The 16,414-nt window shown below is 37.7% G+C and overlaps 7 protein-coding genes across 7 annotated transcripts; 3 read left to right on the top strand and 4 right to left on the bottom strand.

Moving 5' to 3' along the window:
* Window positions 1-99: 99 nt before the first annotated feature.
* Window positions 100-2,768, top strand: T551_01305 (uncharacterized protein; the record flags this gene model as incomplete). Its single annotated transcript, XM_018373568.1, has 6 exons — window positions 100-114; window positions 167-749; window positions 793-1,346; window positions 1,391-1,807; window positions 1,848-2,537; window positions 2,583-2,768. 6 exons carry the CDS (start codon window positions 100-102, stop codon window positions 2,766-2,768), a joined length of 2,445 nt encoding a protein of 814 aa, XP_018230223.1.
* Window positions 2,769-3,056: 288 nt separating this feature from the next.
* On the bottom strand, window positions 3,057-4,107 carry T551_01304 (uncharacterized protein; the record flags this gene model as incomplete). Its single annotated transcript, XM_018373567.1, has 3 exons — window positions 3,057-3,127; window positions 3,197-4,038; window positions 4,076-4,107. The coding sequence occupies 3 exons, from the start codon at window positions 4,105-4,107 to the stop codon at window positions 3,057-3,059; spliced, it is 945 nt and encodes a 314-aa protein (XP_018230222.1).
* Window positions 4,108-4,891: 784 nt separating this feature from the next.
* On the top strand, window positions 4,892-5,454 carry T551_05057 (40S ribosomal protein S16; the record flags this gene model as incomplete). Its single annotated transcript, XM_018376026.1, has 4 exons — window positions 4,892-5,023; window positions 5,070-5,173; window positions 5,227-5,401; window positions 5,443-5,454. The coding sequence occupies 4 exons, from the start codon at window positions 4,892-4,894 to the stop codon at window positions 5,452-5,454; spliced, it is 423 nt and encodes a 140-aa protein (XP_018230221.1).
* Window positions 5,455-5,736: 282 nt separating this feature from the next.
* On the bottom strand, window positions 5,737-6,575 carry T551_01303 (40S ribosomal protein S14; the record flags this gene model as incomplete). The annotated part of the gene is made up of 4 exons (XM_018373566.1): window positions 5,737-5,888; window positions 5,929-6,060; window positions 6,371-6,465; window positions 6,505-6,575. 4 exons carry the CDS (start codon window positions 6,573-6,575, stop codon window positions 5,737-5,739), a joined length of 450 nt encoding a protein of 149 aa, XP_018230220.1.
* Window positions 6,576-8,331: 1,756 nt separating this feature from the next.
* Window positions 8,332-9,755, top strand: T551_01302 (uncharacterized protein; the record flags this gene model as incomplete). Its single annotated transcript, XM_018373565.1, has 3 exons — window positions 8,332-9,322; window positions 9,364-9,452; window positions 9,504-9,755. The coding sequence occupies 3 exons, from the start codon at window positions 8,332-8,334 to the stop codon at window positions 9,753-9,755; spliced, it is 1,332 nt and encodes a 443-aa protein (XP_018230219.1).
* A 426-nt stretch (window positions 9,756-10,181) lies between these two features.
* T551_01301 (uncharacterized protein) lies at window positions 10,182-11,197 on the bottom strand (the record flags this gene model as incomplete). The annotated part of the gene is made up of 2 exons (XM_018373564.1): window positions 10,182-10,772; window positions 10,913-11,197. Coding segments are annotated over 2 exons (876 nt in total), but the record flags the coding sequence as incomplete, so codon positions are not given.
* A 621-nt stretch (window positions 11,198-11,818) lies between these two features.
* On the bottom strand, window positions 11,819-16,317 carry T551_01300 (DNA-directed DNA polymerase alpha catalytic subunit POL1; the record flags this gene model as incomplete). Its single annotated transcript, XM_018373563.1, has 7 exons — window positions 11,819-12,265; window positions 12,312-12,583; window positions 12,628-12,835; window positions 12,881-13,013; window positions 13,056-13,339; window positions 13,385-16,008; window positions 16,050-16,317. The coding sequence occupies 7 exons, from the start codon at window positions 16,315-16,317 to the stop codon at window positions 11,819-11,821; spliced, it is 4,236 nt and encodes a 1,411-aa protein (XP_018230217.1).
* Between the last annotated feature and the right edge of the window lie 97 nt (window positions 16,318-16,414).

The following is a 16,414-nucleotide window of genomic DNA, read 5'->3' as shown; positions in this document are numbered from 1 at the left end:
ATAGAAAACTTTATAATTTGTCTCTAATCACGCGGTTGTTACAGCAACCATTGTTTATGTTACGGTTTAAATCTTCGTATAAGCCATTTAGTGAGTAAAATGGATGAAAAAACGGTATATTTGCGTTTTTTGAGTAAAAAATAGTGCTAAACGTTATTTTTATTAGCAGTCAAGGCTCCCACAGCCGTTGTCCAAAACAGTATCACCAATGACAAGAATGAAAATAAATCCATTGGCTGATTCAACCTCATCGGCTAATATTATTCCACAAAAAAGTATTTCAGGGACAAAGAGAACTGCTGATAGATCAGATGGATCAGTATTGGATCCTATCAAACGTAAAAATACTACTATCTCTGAGAGAAAAACGCTTGTAGAGCGTGCAGGTGCATCTCGAAAGCCATCTACCAGTGTTTATAAATCATCTACATTATTACAAAGTAAACCAGCCTCATCCAGTTATCAAAAGATATGCCAATCTGGTTTAAGCCGTTCATTGAATGAAAATAGTCATTTATCGTCCTCCTCCATTCTTGGGAGAAGCTTATCTAATGAAATACCTTGTTCTCAGTCGGTCCAACGGCCAAATATTAAGGTTTTGGGTGATAGGCCTAAGCGTCCTGCTTGGGATACGAGAGGAAGACTTGAAGATATGGAAATTGCGTATTCTGAGCTGAAAGAACAGATTTCGATTGGGAATACTGAAAAGGATGCAATTTATACTGCACTTGAAAGTGAACGTCATAAATGTGAGTTTTTCCATGTTTTTGAAGACTTTTTTATAAAGATTAGTAAATGAACTGGAATTGGTTAAAGCTAGTTTGATGACTGAATTAGAAACTGTGAGATCTTCTTTGCTGACTCGGAAAATAGAAACCGATGAGCAGATAAATAAATTAAAATCTGAAATTATAGAACTTGAAAGAAAACTGGATGATGAGCGCCGTAATTTTAGAAATGAAATAGATGATCTTACAAGAAAACATAGAGATGATATTGAGAGTCTTGAAAGAAAACACAGAGATGAATCTGAATCCCTTGAAAAAGCGTATAAAGACCAAATAAATGAGATAAAAAAAGCTGGAAAACAGGAACTAGAATCGTTGATGAGTAACCATAAGAATGAAATTGAAACAATGGAGAAAAAACATAAAATTATGGTAGAAGAAGCGTGTTCTGCGAGTGTTGTAGCGTTGCAGAAATTTAAAACAGAAACTGCTTTGGAAAAACAGAAGATTGACCTAGAATTTGATGCAAAAGAGAGAGAATTGAAAATGATGAAAGCATCCTTAGATGATGCTATGTCTAATCTTGAAAGAGAGAAAGTCTTAAATGCTTCTCTTCGTGTAAGTCAAGTATATTCTTTTCTTTTGATTTTGATATTTTCTAGAATGCTGTAAATGAAAAGTGTGTATCGAATTTAACTCTTGAATCATCTGTATCTGTCTTTCGTAGTGAGATTGAAAAGTTGGAAGCTCAGGTTGCTTCGCAAAAAGCATGTATTATAGAACTTTCTGATTCTGCCAAAAATGCTCAAGAAGAGAAAGAAATATGCCACAGAAAACTTAGAGAAGAAGAGACATTGCGTAGAAAGCTACATAACCAAATTCAAGAGCTTAAAGGAAATATCCGTGTGTTATGTAGAGTCAGACCATTTTTGGAACATGAAAAATTTGAAAATGGGCTTGCTGATATCAAATACCCCGATGAATCAAAAGAAGGAAAAGAAATTGAAATTATTGGACAAACGACAGAATCATCTTTAGGATCAGTTCATACTAAGAGTTATCCTTTCACTTTTGACAAAGTAATAGTTTTTATTTGCTCTTTTCAATTAACAGGTATAGGTTTTTTCGCCAAAATGCTCAAACAATGAAGTCTTTGATGAAATTTCTCAGCTCGTGCAAAGTGCATTGGATGGTTATAATGTGTGTATTTTTGCATATGGACAAACGGGTTCTGGAAAGACATACACGATGTGTGCTGAAGATGGAATGATTCCACGTGCAGTACATCAAATTTATGAGACTATTAATGCTTTAACAGAGAAAGGCTGGTGCTATTCGATGGAGGGCCAATTTCTCGAGATTTATAATGAACATATTAATGACTTGCTTGGCCATCCAGATGAATTTGACAAGAAAAAGCATGAAATTCGACACGATCCAAAAGAATGCAAAACAATTGTAACTGATTTGACAACTGTAGTGCTTGATACACCAACTAAAGTGTTTACTTTGTTGAAAAAGGCGTCAAATAATCGTTCTGTTGCAGCAACAGAGGCAAATGAACGATCTAGTCGTTCTCATTCTGTTTTTATTTTAACTCTTCATGGTACGAATACTATAACAGGCGAAATATCTGAAGGCACACTTAATTTGATTGATTTGGCCGGATCCGAACGTTTATCACATAGTCAGAGCGTTGGAGACCGACTTAAAGAGACACAAGCAATCAATAAAAGTCTTAGTTGCTTAGGCGACGTTATTCATTCCTTAGGTAATTCAAAAGGCCATATTCCATACCGCAATTCAAAGGTTTTCTTTCTATTTTTTTCTGAAATTCTCTTACATTGAACATAGTTGACATATTTGTTGCAATATTCGCTAGGTGGTAATTCAAAAACGCTGATGCTTGTTACATTGTCACCATTAGTGCAGCATTTATCAGAAAGTTTATGTAGTCTGCGCTTTGCGACTAAAGTGAATCATACAGTAATTGGTACTGCTAAAAAGACAATAAAGATACAGAATGTAGTTCCAAGCTAGAATTAAACTGGATTATGAATACATTTACCTTGAACCTAGGCTTAGTTAAATTTTAATTAAGTTTTAATTGATGTTTAAGTTTAGACAATACTTAAACTATTTCTTGTTCACTTCTAGCTCAAATTCAAGCTGAATTTTGTTTAAGTTTGATCTATGTTTGAACAAAGTTTATGCCATATTTAGTTGGTTTTAAAACTATTTTAAATTTAAATTTAGTCAAAGCTTAATCAAAGCTTAGCATAATTAAATCAATATTTAGTTTGCATGTAACGAATGCTTGATTTGTGTTCAAGCTTTATCCAGCCCAAGACGAGTGGTATTTAGCCCAATATTATCCAAAGTTTTGACGACATTTAAACCTAATTTAGTCAATGCATAACAGAAGCAGCAATTGTATTAAAAGAATAATGAGCTGTTTTTTGTTGGACTAGGCGTATTATTGAGGCTAGCTTCGTAGCGGAGACGCTCGACGTGGTGGTGCAGCAATGCTGCAAGATCACTACGCAACTGTCGTGCTGTTTGAGAATCTTCTACCATAGATGCTGAAAATGACTCGGGAAATGCATTCGATTCCTTTTTTTTTGCTGTTTCCTCTAAACGGATATCTTTGTCTGACGCCTTTATTCTGGAACTCCAGCAAAGCTTTCGCCAAACATCTACAAAACCGGCAAGCTGAGAATCTGGAACAGGAGATCCAAAATGCACTTCGATGCTGCGGCCAAGACGAGGCAACCGCTGAAAGAAATGAAACTGTTTTAAAAAATGCTGCAAAAGCGGCTGCTGTGCCATTGACTTGTTTTTCGTTTGCATTTGCTGTTCCAAGTGCACATCTCCCAACTCTGCTGACTCTTGCTCCGGCATAATCTTGTCAAACCCTCGGAGAAAAATAGGAAGAACACAGGGCAGCCGGTCGCTACGCATCGCTGCTTCAAGGATAATACGCGCAACACCCCATCGGAAATACCGAATCGTCTCTTGAGGGTCCTGGTGGACACGTCCCTCCGGAAAAACATGAATCCACCCCCGTGCTGGGTCCGAAACAAGCTGAATAGCTTCATCAATTCCCGCCTGAAACAGCCCTGCCCCATGCCGCTCGATCGGCAGCGTCTGGCCCAGCGAAAAAAAAAGCGCCCTTAGCGGCTCTGTAAAACATATGTCTGCTGCTCCTAATGCCCACCGTATACGCCCCTTCATCCATGTTTTCAGCGGAAATAGCCCCCACATCAGCGGATCATCCATACTAGTTTCTGTAAGATGGAACACATGAAATCTTCATAGAAATCGCCAAAAAACTCCGAAAAAAAGACCTGCAGCCTCTTCCCTGCCATGGGCTTTTCATTTCTGCTGTTTATTCTGTTCTTTTCCCCCCGCTTTTCCCCTCTGCTGCGTCTTTTGTGTTTCGGCTTTTCTGCGACGTCGACTTACACGCTCAAATGGTTCGACACTGCAACATCAGCCTCGCCCACATGAAGTCACGTGATATTCATAAAAGTCACGTGATCCTACTGGATCACGTGAATAACAGTATCACGTGACCTGAGTTGACTCACCCGTGATCAGGCCGCGCTCCGAGTCACGTGCCGCGTGGAACCGCTCTGCCCCGACTACGCGCGCCTCCCTCTGGCCGACGGCCACGACGAGCCGTGCAAAGGCGGCAACTGAGAGGATCACTGCACGCGAGAAAACGCTCCACGGCGGCGCAAGAGACGCCGTGCTAAGGCGCGGCTGGATGCGCCACCCAGACGATGCGTGCTGCTGCATGCGTGTCTGCTGCCCTGGCTGCCGGTTTTATCTGAGGCTAGGTCTTTCCTGGGCTCTGCTGCTGGGCTGAGCTTTGGCTCTGCTGCTTCTTTCTATTTATGTGTGTTTCTGCGCACTTTTGTGTATATTTGTTCGCGCTGGCTCCCGTCTTGTGCCGGCGCCGCGCTGCGTGTATAAGTGTGTTCACGCTAGTAACCGCGCTGCACGTGCCGTTTCTCTATGTCACGTGACATACACGTGACATCCAGAGCGGCCACGGACAGCCGGCGGCGCGTGCAAGTCATTCCCCTGTTGTCATGGCAACATTTGGTTGCCGCAGCAACCACCGCTCGATAAGGCGCGGCGAAAAGGGTTTGCGCCCGATGGAGTCCGTTCAGACCTTCGGAAGGAAAAAGACTGCGACCGCCGTCGCGCACTGTAAAACCGGCCGCGGGCTCTTAAAGGTTAACGGGTGCCCTGTCTCGCTCATTAGGCCCGAGATCCTCCGCCTCAAGGTACCCCAAGGTACCCGTCTCCCTCTTTTCTGTACTCACTTTCCAGGTCTACGAGCCCCTGCTTGTTGCCGGCATTGACAAATTTGCCAACGTCGATATCCGTGTCCGCGTCACCGGCGGAGGTCACGTGTCTCAGATCTATGCTATCCGGTAGGCGCCTGCTGCTCTGCTGCTTTGCTGCATTGCTAGGCTAATGAAACCAGTCAGGCGATCTCAAAGGCGATCGTTGCGTATTACCAGAAGTATGCCGATGAGCAGAGCAAAATAGAGCTCAAAAAGGCTCTTATTTCGTACGACCGCACACTGCTTGTCGCTGATCCGCGGCGTTGCGAGCCCAAGAAGTTTGGTGGCAGCGGTGCTCGCTCGAGGTACCAGAAGGTGTGTCCCGTTAATATACGGACACCCCCTAACGCTCGCAGTCTTATCGTTAGTATGTCGCATACACGCATATACGCCACATACACCGTATTACACCGTATATATGCGCTGTATACAGTGTATGTGCTGTATGTAGTGTGCGGGTAGTGTGCGGTGTATGCGGGTGTGGCGGCCTGTACATAGCATGGCAACACGGAAACCAGGCCGCGCGTCCGTCTGCGGAGGCTGTCATGGCAACGCCGCAGGGCAGACGTCGCTGGGCGCAGGCGCTGTGTATTGTGTATACTGTGTATTGTGTGTACTGTACATTATGTATATTGTGTAGTCCAGCGGGCTCAGAGCCTGCGGCCTCGTCGCCCGCCTTTCCGGCGGGTTGAGTCAGTGGGGATCGGCGTCACGTCCTCGATCCGCCCGATCTTCATGCCTGAGCGGGCAAGCGCCCTCAGCGCAGACTGTGCGCCGGGGCCGGGTGTCTTGGTAGAAGTGCCTGTGTGTGTCAGAGAGGTGTGGATGCAGTGTAGACGGACCCCCTGTAGCGCGGATCTTGATGTGGAGAGCGGTGATTCCGAGCTCCTTGCAGCGCGCAGCAACGTCCTGTGCTGCCAGCATAGCAGCATATGGCGACGACTCGTCCCGGTCGGCTTTGACCTTCATCCCACCTGTGCCCTAAGTATTGCCTAGTGCGCACAGCGCATGCACTATGCATACAGTGCACACTACACTATGCATGTACTGCGCATATACGTGTATACTATATATGCGTGTATACTATATATACTATATATATAGTATATATATATATTATGTATATAATATATATTATGTATACTGTGCATACAGTACATACACTGTGTATATATTGCACGCATATGCTGTATATATTGCACGTGTATGCTGTATACGCTGTGCATACATGCATATATGCTGTATATGTGTGCACTGTGCAGTGCATACGCCGGCCACACTCACCTGTCACCCGTGCAATGGTCTCTCTCCCCGAGAGGTCGGTAACATGCACAAACGTGTCGTTAAAACTTGCAAATATGTGTGCAACTCCAAAAACACTATTTTGATAAGCATTTTCTGCGCCAACTGCCACCTACAGCTCCCCCTCGTGGATCTGCGGCCCCAACTGTGTCTGCTCGACCGTCTGCGCCGTCTTTTTTGGCGCCATGGCTGGTTGGTCTGCCGTTGCGTTGCTGTGGAGACGCTGCCGAGGACTGAGCAGTCACAATGGTTGCCATGACAACACTACGAGTGCCCGTTGATGTGTACACAGCATAGTGTGTATAGAATAGTGTGTACAGTGTGATGTTTAGCATGTACTGTGCAGTGTATATAGTCTGCATGGTACCTATAGTGTATACAGTATAGGTTGTATGTAGCATAATGTATACTGTATACGGTGTAGTGTGCATAGCAGACATAGTGTAGTGTGCATAGTATGCTGTATAATGTGCATAGTATATAGGTGTGGTCTATGGTCTATGCTATAGACAGTGCAGTGTATAGTATAATATAGTGCATGATGTAGTGTGCAGTACAGTGTACAGGTGTAGCTGTGCAGTGTGGTGTGTAGTGCATGGTACATACAGAATGTATAGTCTAGATATATAATATGTAGTATGATATGTACAGTGTATGTATAGAATAGCGTATACAGCATAGTGTACATGCAGTTTCCAGTGTGCAGTATACGTTATGGTATGTGTACGGTATGTGTATGATATGTGTATAGCATGTCTATAGTATATACTGTGCACTATACACTGTGCAGTATAACCATGACATGCGTATAATATGTGTATAGTGTCTGTATAGTATATATATGTATATATATGATATGTCTATGGTGTACACAGTGCGGTATAGCTGTGGTATATCTAAGAGTATGTCTATAGTGCATTTATGGTATACACTGTGATATAATTATAGTATATGTATGTATATATATGTATGTATATATATGTATGTATGATATACGTTGTGCGGTGTGTAGTGCACTCTGTACAGTGTGTGTACAGTGTGTGTATAGTGTAGCGCACTTGTTACAGCAGAGTGTAGTGAGCATGCTGAGCGCATATTATAGTCTTTGGGATGCATAGTATACTGTGGGGCGGGTCAAGTGCAGTGCACGTTAGCTGTGGGCAGTGCAGAGTATAAGTATATAGTATAGTATGGATGGTACGTATAGCGTCACAGTCTGCAGTGTATAGAATGCATAATGTACGCAGCAGAGGCTGTATGTATAATGTCTACTGTGAATAGCATAATATATATACTATATATACTATCTATACTGTGTTATGCTGTTTACTATGTACATGGTATATATATATAGTATAGTATACAGTGCAGTATAGTATATATTGTAGTATAGACAGTACGTTGTGTATACATACTATGTATTATATACATAATGTGCAGGATATACGTAGTATAAATAGTATATATACTGTACATACTATATATAATGTGGAGTGTGTGCACTGTACTGTCTGCAGAGTAGTGTCTGCTGTGTACGTGGTGTATATACAGTAAACTCTGTACATTATATCGCTGCTTCTGTGCGTACAGTGCACGTGTATAATATTTACCGCAAACGTGTATCGTGCATATTATACACATTATACATATTCTGTATATCACTGATAATATGCTGTGTATACTATGCTGTATACACATTCAACTGTACATTACAACACTATGTATGCCATATAGCATATACTGTATACCATACAATATATAATGTATATCGTATACTATATAATCTATACTGTATAACATTTACTGTATAATATATAATCTACACAATGGATGTTATAGACAGCATGTATAGTCTATAGTGTATAAAATATACCATGTATAATATATAATTCTAATATGTGTATAATATATACTGCTGTACATAGCAGAGCGAAGTGTCCACGATGGCGTCACTCATAGTTCTTAACCTCCCACGAGGCGCACTATTTGGCATTGATGGACACACATGGAAAACAGGTGAATATTTCTGTGGTTTTCAGGACGTTCCTGAGGGTCTTCACTGGGCATATTATACAATATCAGTTTGTGAGGCACAAAAAGGACAATATGGGTTTTGTCAGGGCTTTTTCTTTAGAATTGAGGCTGCAGATCGTGTAATTTGGCAATATAATAGTAATAGAGAAATGCTACAGAGAGAAATAACAGAGACAAGACTGGAGACAGTGGTGCAGGAGAGGCTGATTGTCTTTCCAGTGGAGAAAAATAGAGAGCATAGAGTGGGCAAAGAGGCGCATATACTTGGATCAGAAGCATATATATCGGAGTTTGGCTGCAGGGTAGGAGACAGAGCGTTAGGTGCAGATATAGAGGAGAAAGAGGCTTGTACAGTGGATAAAAGCACGCATACAATAAGTAAAAACGTGCATATAGTCGGTGGAGAAGTGTCTACAGAGGGAAAAAGGTCGATTTTTGGGCAGTTAATGTGTTGGATAACATGCAGTATGCTAGACAAAGTGTTATCAGTACCATGGGAAGTTACATCAGCAACATCATCCTATTTAGACGAAGCATTACCGGGTCTTCCGGTGATTGAAGCAGAGGGAACAATGGAGTTGCTTGGGATTGAGCTTCGGCGGACATGGCGTCCAGGAGCGGTGGGACAAGAAGTAACAGAGGGATTTCTGGACAAAAGTTGGGAACTTGAGCGGATTATTGAGACAGAGTGTTTGGGAGGTGCGGGTGGATTAGAATGTTTTTTTGGTCTAAATTGGGTAGATATTGGGCGTTTTTTGGGAGAATTTCAGATGTGTTTTATTGTCTTTATTTTTGTTTCGAATGGATCATGTTTGGAGCAATGGAAACGGATGATAACGTTGATTTCGTCGTGTAGTAGGGCAATTGGTTCTTTTTCGAGCTTTTATGTGCATTGGATGGGTAAGAATTGTACAAAATGGGAGATTAATGGCTTTTTTTAGATGCATTTAGGATACAGTTGCAATACTGCCCTGAAGATGTTTTTGTAGATGTGTTTCAGGATAGAGGATACATTAAGAAGTCTCTTAAGGTGTGTTTTTTTCTTTTTTGTTTTTAATATTTGGATGGATGATTTTTGTAGAGGTTGGAATGTAATATTTTGAATGCAGAAGCTTCAGTGGGATCTTTGGATGCAGTAAAAAGGGCGTTTATGTGTTTGTTGGATACTTTGAAACAGCGGTTCCACATAGATTTGAATATTCAAAAGGGAACCTATCTGCATTCTACGTCTTTGGTGTATGATTCGGAAAATGATGAGTTAGTTGATATGAGCGACAATGATTCATATGATAATGGTGATTCTGACGATGATCCGATTGTGGTTCAACTTTAGGGCACCTGTTGTTTACTTTATGTTTGATTTAAAGGAACGAAACGGGTTATGAAGTAATGTATAAGTATTATGTCCGTATATTTACTCTTATGGTAAATGTATGATGAATGGCTACATGTGTTACAATTTAGTGTTTTGGACGCTGGGCAAAGGATATTTTCAAGAAATGGTTCATGATGTGTATTTTCAAAGGTGGCGAACAACAAAAATTACGTATTTAATTATTTACATACTCTACACTAGTTGTTATTGATAATTAACAAAAAGATAAACTAAACAACGCATTGGGAAAGTGCATTATTTTAAAAAATATTACTTTTTTAGAAAACATGAGTAAAGAATCTATGATAGTTTGAAAATTACAAATTATTAACGAAATGACTGGTTGATTCGTAGATGATGTATTAGGGAATTATTTGTTAAAACTCATGACCGTAATGATGGAGAAGCATTGGGACTAATGGGTAAAGATTGGTATGATCGAAGAGCATAATGATGGGTTAAGTGTCGCTCTAGAGTGTTTGAGGATATATTAGAATCATCATTTGTAGTATTCTGTTGTTTTCGGCGTGCAGGACGAAACGAGATAGGACTCATTAGGCCGTGGCATGTTGAAAGAGCATTACAAGTACTGTTTGTGCGTGTTTCTGTGTTTGCTGTTTTAAGTGTGGTGCTAAGTGTTGTATTCAATGCTGCTAGTCTATTTTTTGGTCTTTTCTGCGTACGCAGTGTTCTGGTAGGAGCATCATGCTTTTGTTCTTGCAATATCCTACGTAGTCGTCGCTGGATCATTTGGCAATGTCGTCTACATACAGCACATGCATTTGCGGGAATGGAGAGCTCAAAAAGTAAGCGGTCTGTTTCATGCCGTATCCGTGTTAACTCTGTTTGTGACTGTTGTGCTTCATGAAGTTCTATTGTTAACAATTTATGTTGTAATGTGTGATGTGCGGTGCTTCTACGCTCTGCTCGTAACATTCGACGCAATAGTGCTACTTGTTTCATTACACGGTGCAACTAAAGATCAAGATTAGCAACAATTTCGAGTAAAAACTATATCAGTTGTTGGAATAAAAGTTATTCAGCTGTTTAACAATTTGATGATAGCTTTATTATTCGCTTTTCATGGTTCTATTGGAATTTGCAGCTATACATACATTTTGTTTTATTTCTTCTGGTGTCATCGTTGCAATTTGAGCGGATGTCAAGTCATTTGACATATCATTTGTCAGCTCGTTTGATAGATCGTCTGGAAGTTGCAGCTGAGGTAGTTCTTGTATAGGTGATTTCGGTAGAGGCGTAAATAATGATGCTGCTGCTTCAGACGATACATTTTGAGGGGGTTCTTGTGTTATTGTTTGTTGTAATGGAAAATCCGCAATGGTGCGGTTAGCGACTTGTTTCACCGTGATGTGGATAATTGAAGTTTTGCGCAAAAGGCGCTTTGTTAATATTGTAAAATATACTCTGCAAAGCTTTTCCTGTGCTCCTGCTAGGCTTTTGCTGAGCGTTTGCTTTGTGTTTTTTGTATTTAATAGCACTTGGTTGATACTCTGTCTGTCGGAGATAGAGATGTTCCGTTGTTAGCAGATGATCTGATTTTACACCCGGTTGTTCTATTAAAGACGTTTTTAATGTTTTTGGTTTTATTAAATGTTTTTTAAAAAAAAGGTTCAAAATCTGTTTTAGGATTTTTAATGCATTATTTTGCAGTGTTAGATTGTATTGTCTTTAACACATACTGTCTATTTAATGTTTAAATATAAATCAATAATGTAAAAATTAATTTTTGTTCCGTTTCTCGATTAATTGTTAAGGGTTAGGTTCTTAGACGATGTTAAAAATAAATATTACCAAAAGTTAGTTAAAATAAATATTTTGAAGAATAATGCTAGAATAGTCCACTAAAATTGTTAAATGCTGTACTAAAAAGATGTATTAAAAATTGTATGTATTGACAAGTGTTGGAAGAATGAGTTAAAGGAATGACAATTATATCAAAACATATTAATATTTTGATATAAACAATATAAATTTTGAATTTAATTCATCAATTTAGAATGCTATGTAAAACTAAAAATGCTTTGAAGATCCACAAAACGACGTCTATTATGATTTAAATAACTTTGTGTAACATATCGCACCTTTTCAAAACGTTCACGATTGTATTCTGCACAAATAAGTATTGATTCGGGGTTTGGAAATTGATTTGCAATTTCTCGTGCTTTATTTACGTTAAAAAGAGTGTCATAGTAAAGCAGTTGTGTATAAAGCATTTTATCTGAGTATTCAAAATACATTTGACCTTGACAATTTTTGATTGAACATCGTTTTCCATATACACCAATTTGCCGTGTACGGTTTGCACATGATGGGTCATTACATAATAACCATGCATTATAATAAATTGAATTGTGGTTTCGGATTTGTGATTCCAATTGTGCACTAACTGTATATATTGGAATTTTTTTCCCACATTTGCAAAAAATTCCTTCTGAATTAACGAATTCCTAGTTTAATTGAATAACAGAATTGGCATTATAACCATTTAAATACCTTAGATTTTGCAAGTCCTTTAAAATCAATTTTTTCATGACATGAATTACAAGTTATTATAAAGCTTGCTACACCTTTGAAGCGTTCTTCATCAGTTAAGTTTGACTCATATGTAGAAATTTTATATTCCGAATTGTTGATTTCATTGATCTGATATTTCTTAATATCAAGTCCTAAACATTCTGCTAGTCTGGTTCGATCTGTTCCTTCAATGGGACCGCAAAGTCGTTCTATAGGAGGAAGGATTTGATTCGCTAAATAATAATTATAATCTATTGTTTTTAAATAAGTAAATTGATATTATAAAAATATATACCAATTTTCATGTTCGAAGACTTTATAACTTCTTGTGGAAGGCATGCCCTTTCGGCAACATGTCTGTTGTCGTTCTCGTTTCCAGTAATAATATAACCAATAACATCATTTACTTTTACACTATCTCCTTTTGCTTTCTTTTTAAGAGCAACTTGAACATGAGGCATAGATTTCCCATTTGGATATTCTTCTGGGTTTTTCCCAAGTTTCTAGAGATAAATTAATATTTATTTTTAAAAGAATTATTTTATAACATTGTAAATAATAAATTTTGCTGGTTGAAAATCACCAATATGCATTTTATTTGCAAAATCTCGTAAGTAATCATGGATTTTTTCGACTACAAATTCAGTTTGTTTGCCTGATAATATTTGATCCAAAACATAACTAGATATATTAGAATATTGAAATTATGTTTTTTTTACCCACGATGAAGCTTCTTTTGCTAAAATACAATATTCTCTTCTTTTCATGTCTAATCCTTTTACATCAATTTTGGGTTCCATTTTTCCGTTAGTTTCTATTAAATGCAAAGCTGCATACTTCTTTTTCGCATGCAGCAACATACGTTGGTAAACATTATCTATATCTATTTCAAGAAGTTTATACCTCTCGTTTACATGTTTTTTAAATTCATTGCCTATTTTAATAGCTTCTTCAAATATCTCAACATTAGTATTAATCATAACAGAGTCTGTATCTCCATATATCACCTAGTAAAATTAGAATAGTTTGTTACAACACATATGAATATATACTTGAAGGTTTAAACTTTCTGCAAGTTCTTTTGTATTTCTTAAAATTTCTCTTCCTTTATAAGTAATTAGAACAGCTAGTGGTCTTGCATAGAATCTTGATTTTGTATATCCTAAACAACCATACATAGAATTCGCAGTTAATTTCAAAGCTTGTTGTTTTATGTCCCATTGCATTCTTTGAATAGATGATGCATTTTTATCCTTCATAAGATTTTTTATTTGTTTTCTTCTATTAACAAATGTTTCGATAAGTTTTGGAAGTATTCCTTGCGGTATTTGTTCATCAGGAAGTTCTGGTATCTTTTCGTCGTTATCACATTCATGTCTATCAATAGTCGTAAAGCATATATTATATTCCTGAATAATACTAGGATATAAACTATTAAAATCCATAATAAGTATATATTTGTCATATAATCCTTTTATTGGCTCAAATACAAGACCTCCTTTATATTTATCTCTTTTTTTAAGTGGGACTGTATCATCTATTTCATCTTCTTCATTAATATCTATTATTTTTGATTTTGTAAGTGTCTTATCGGGACAAATGTACTTTTCACGATGAAATTCATGTAATAAAATGTATTCATTTCTTTCTGCTCTGGTTCCTGTTAATGTTCTTGCCCAATTGTTTCCCGCTAGATTAGTCAATTGTTTAGTGAGAGGAAGTATTTGAACTTTAAGAGCAATTGCTGCAATAAAATACGTATCAACTTCACAATGTATAATATATTCCATCATGCCTTTTGCTGTATCGGTCCAGGAAAAAATAGCTTTTTCATCATCTATTTCATGTCGTTCAATACCTAACTGAATGCTACAAAGTTCTGACAATGTCCAAGACTGGGCTTTGATTAAAGAACGACCTAATTCGTTTGCAAGATCACACATTAAACGGCCAGATGCCAAAAGTTTTTCTGCGAATATCCCAGAATGGCCTGACATTTTGGGCCATTCTTTTCTTCTAAGGCGACCAATTCGATGCCAATTCATAATTTTTTTTTCTTTTATTCTTGATAACAAAATGCCAAAATCTACAGTATACCATTCATGACCAATATATACATCAGGATCTACGTTTTGAATTTTTGCTAAAAAACAATTTAAAAGTGAAGATTCCGTTTTCTCAACCTTAATTGTTCCTTTGTGTTTTTTAGCTAATGCTTCAAATCCTGTGGGGAATAATTGTTTAATAGGTCTAACAATAGTAAAAGTTTGACAAGGTAAATTATTAGGCGGTGTTGGATCATCTAAAGATATATTTTCATAGATTCTTGTACTTATAACCACAATTTCTTGTTTATTTTCCTTATGGTTTATGATTTTTCTCAGAGCAATACTCATTAATGTCAAAAGAGGTGGTGGATAGTTTGATTCTGAATCAGAAATAGGAAAAATGCATTCGGGATTTACGACTCCTAGTTCAAGTCTACACCATGAAAAATTCTGTCCAAATGTGAATTGCGGCTCTTTGATATGTAACCAGCATGGTCCCATGATTCTTTTGTATAATACAAATTGTTCAAATAACGATGTATTTGTACCAAATACTCGACTAAATGTATTTCCAGAAGTATTTTGAGGAATTGTTGGTTTTGTATATGGATATAGGACTTTTAAATAATCACATTGATGCGGTACATCTGGAAATTCAAAAACGTATTTTCTACTTGTAGGTTTTGATTTAAATTCATCAATTTTAAATTTTTCGAACAATTCTGAAACTTCTTCATAAACATCGCCCATTGTAACTTCTATTGAATGATTTTTGTGTAATTTAAATTTTCTGGGCAAAAAATATAGATTCCTCATAATACCGTGTATTTGAAGAAAGCAACTTACATATTTCTGGAATTTTCTACTATATGCTTTCCCAAAAAGACATAAAGTATTGTTTAAATCTGTATAATCTATCCAAAACATTTTTAAAGAACCGTCATCTTCTATAAAATCTTCATAATTCTCTTTTTTTTTTGTATAAGTCTCCGAACTACTCATGATATTCAGACTTTTATTCATATCTAACCATGATGATGCGTCAATTTTTTCAGTAATTGGAGACGATGTTGGTTCTAAAAATGTAATTTTTGTTGATTCAAGTGGAAATTCGTCATATTTTTTAGGAATAATAGTTTTGTCTTGTTTTACATTTTGTCTTGTAAGTTGTTTTACTTGAAATTCGTCTTCGTCTTCCGATTCTGTCTTCAGCTTATGGAATGCTTGGTTAATGGCAGATGATGATGGAGTATCACCTTTAGATGGTGGATCCGATAGCATTGTATCGCTGTATGGATGATTTGGGATATCATAGCCATCACTTAATAGATGTATTAGAGGACTCTTCTGCTTTTTCTTTGTGTATATAGAATTTGCTTTTTCAAGTCGGTTTAAAATATTTGAATTTTTTAATGGGGGGGATGCCTGACGTTTCTGCGGAATTGATCCCAATTCACTTGTTTTCTTTGATATTGTATACTTTTCTTCTCCATCGATTTCTCCTAATATATTTGCCATAAAGTCGATTTCTTCTTCTGTTGTTTGTATTACTGTTGTTGCTGGTACCTTTTTTTTAAAAAACTGACTTATTTCCTTTTTTTCTGTCTTTTTTTTTTCATTTTTTCCCCCTATAAACGTAAACATATTCTCCTATTCTTTTTTTTCTTACAATACACTTTCTCCTCTTCACTAGAGCTTTCTCTCTCTCTTTCCCATTCCTCTATCCCATTGTCTGCGTATCCCTCACCATTGTCGTCTACTACAAAATCATCTTGATCAAGCCGCTGTCTTACAATCTTCCTGTACCCTTCGTCATCTACCCAATCATATATACGTTCCTCATCCTTTACTTTATACGATTCAAGACGTGTTTTTCCTGCTGCTTTTAGTGCTCGAAGCTCTGCTAATTTTGCACGTGCTGTCTCCCGGGTATTCATTTTTTGTTTTTCCTTTTATTCCATCTTTTTTTCGTCTTTTCTCTTTAAAATATCCCTTAAAACTCCCTAAAAACATACAAAACTTTTTATTCTCCTT

The sequence above is a fragment of the Pneumocystis jirovecii genome (assembly GCF_001477535.1).
Source record: "Pneumocystis jirovecii RU7 chromosome Unknown supercont1.5, whole genome shotgun sequence".
Lineage (NCBI taxonomy): Eukaryota > Fungi > Ascomycota > Pneumocystomycetes > Pneumocystales > Pneumocystaceae > Pneumocystis > Pneumocystis jirovecii.
The sequence above is the reverse complement of the archived record's forward strand: the minus strand, read 5'-3'. Positions and strand labels throughout refer to the sequence as shown.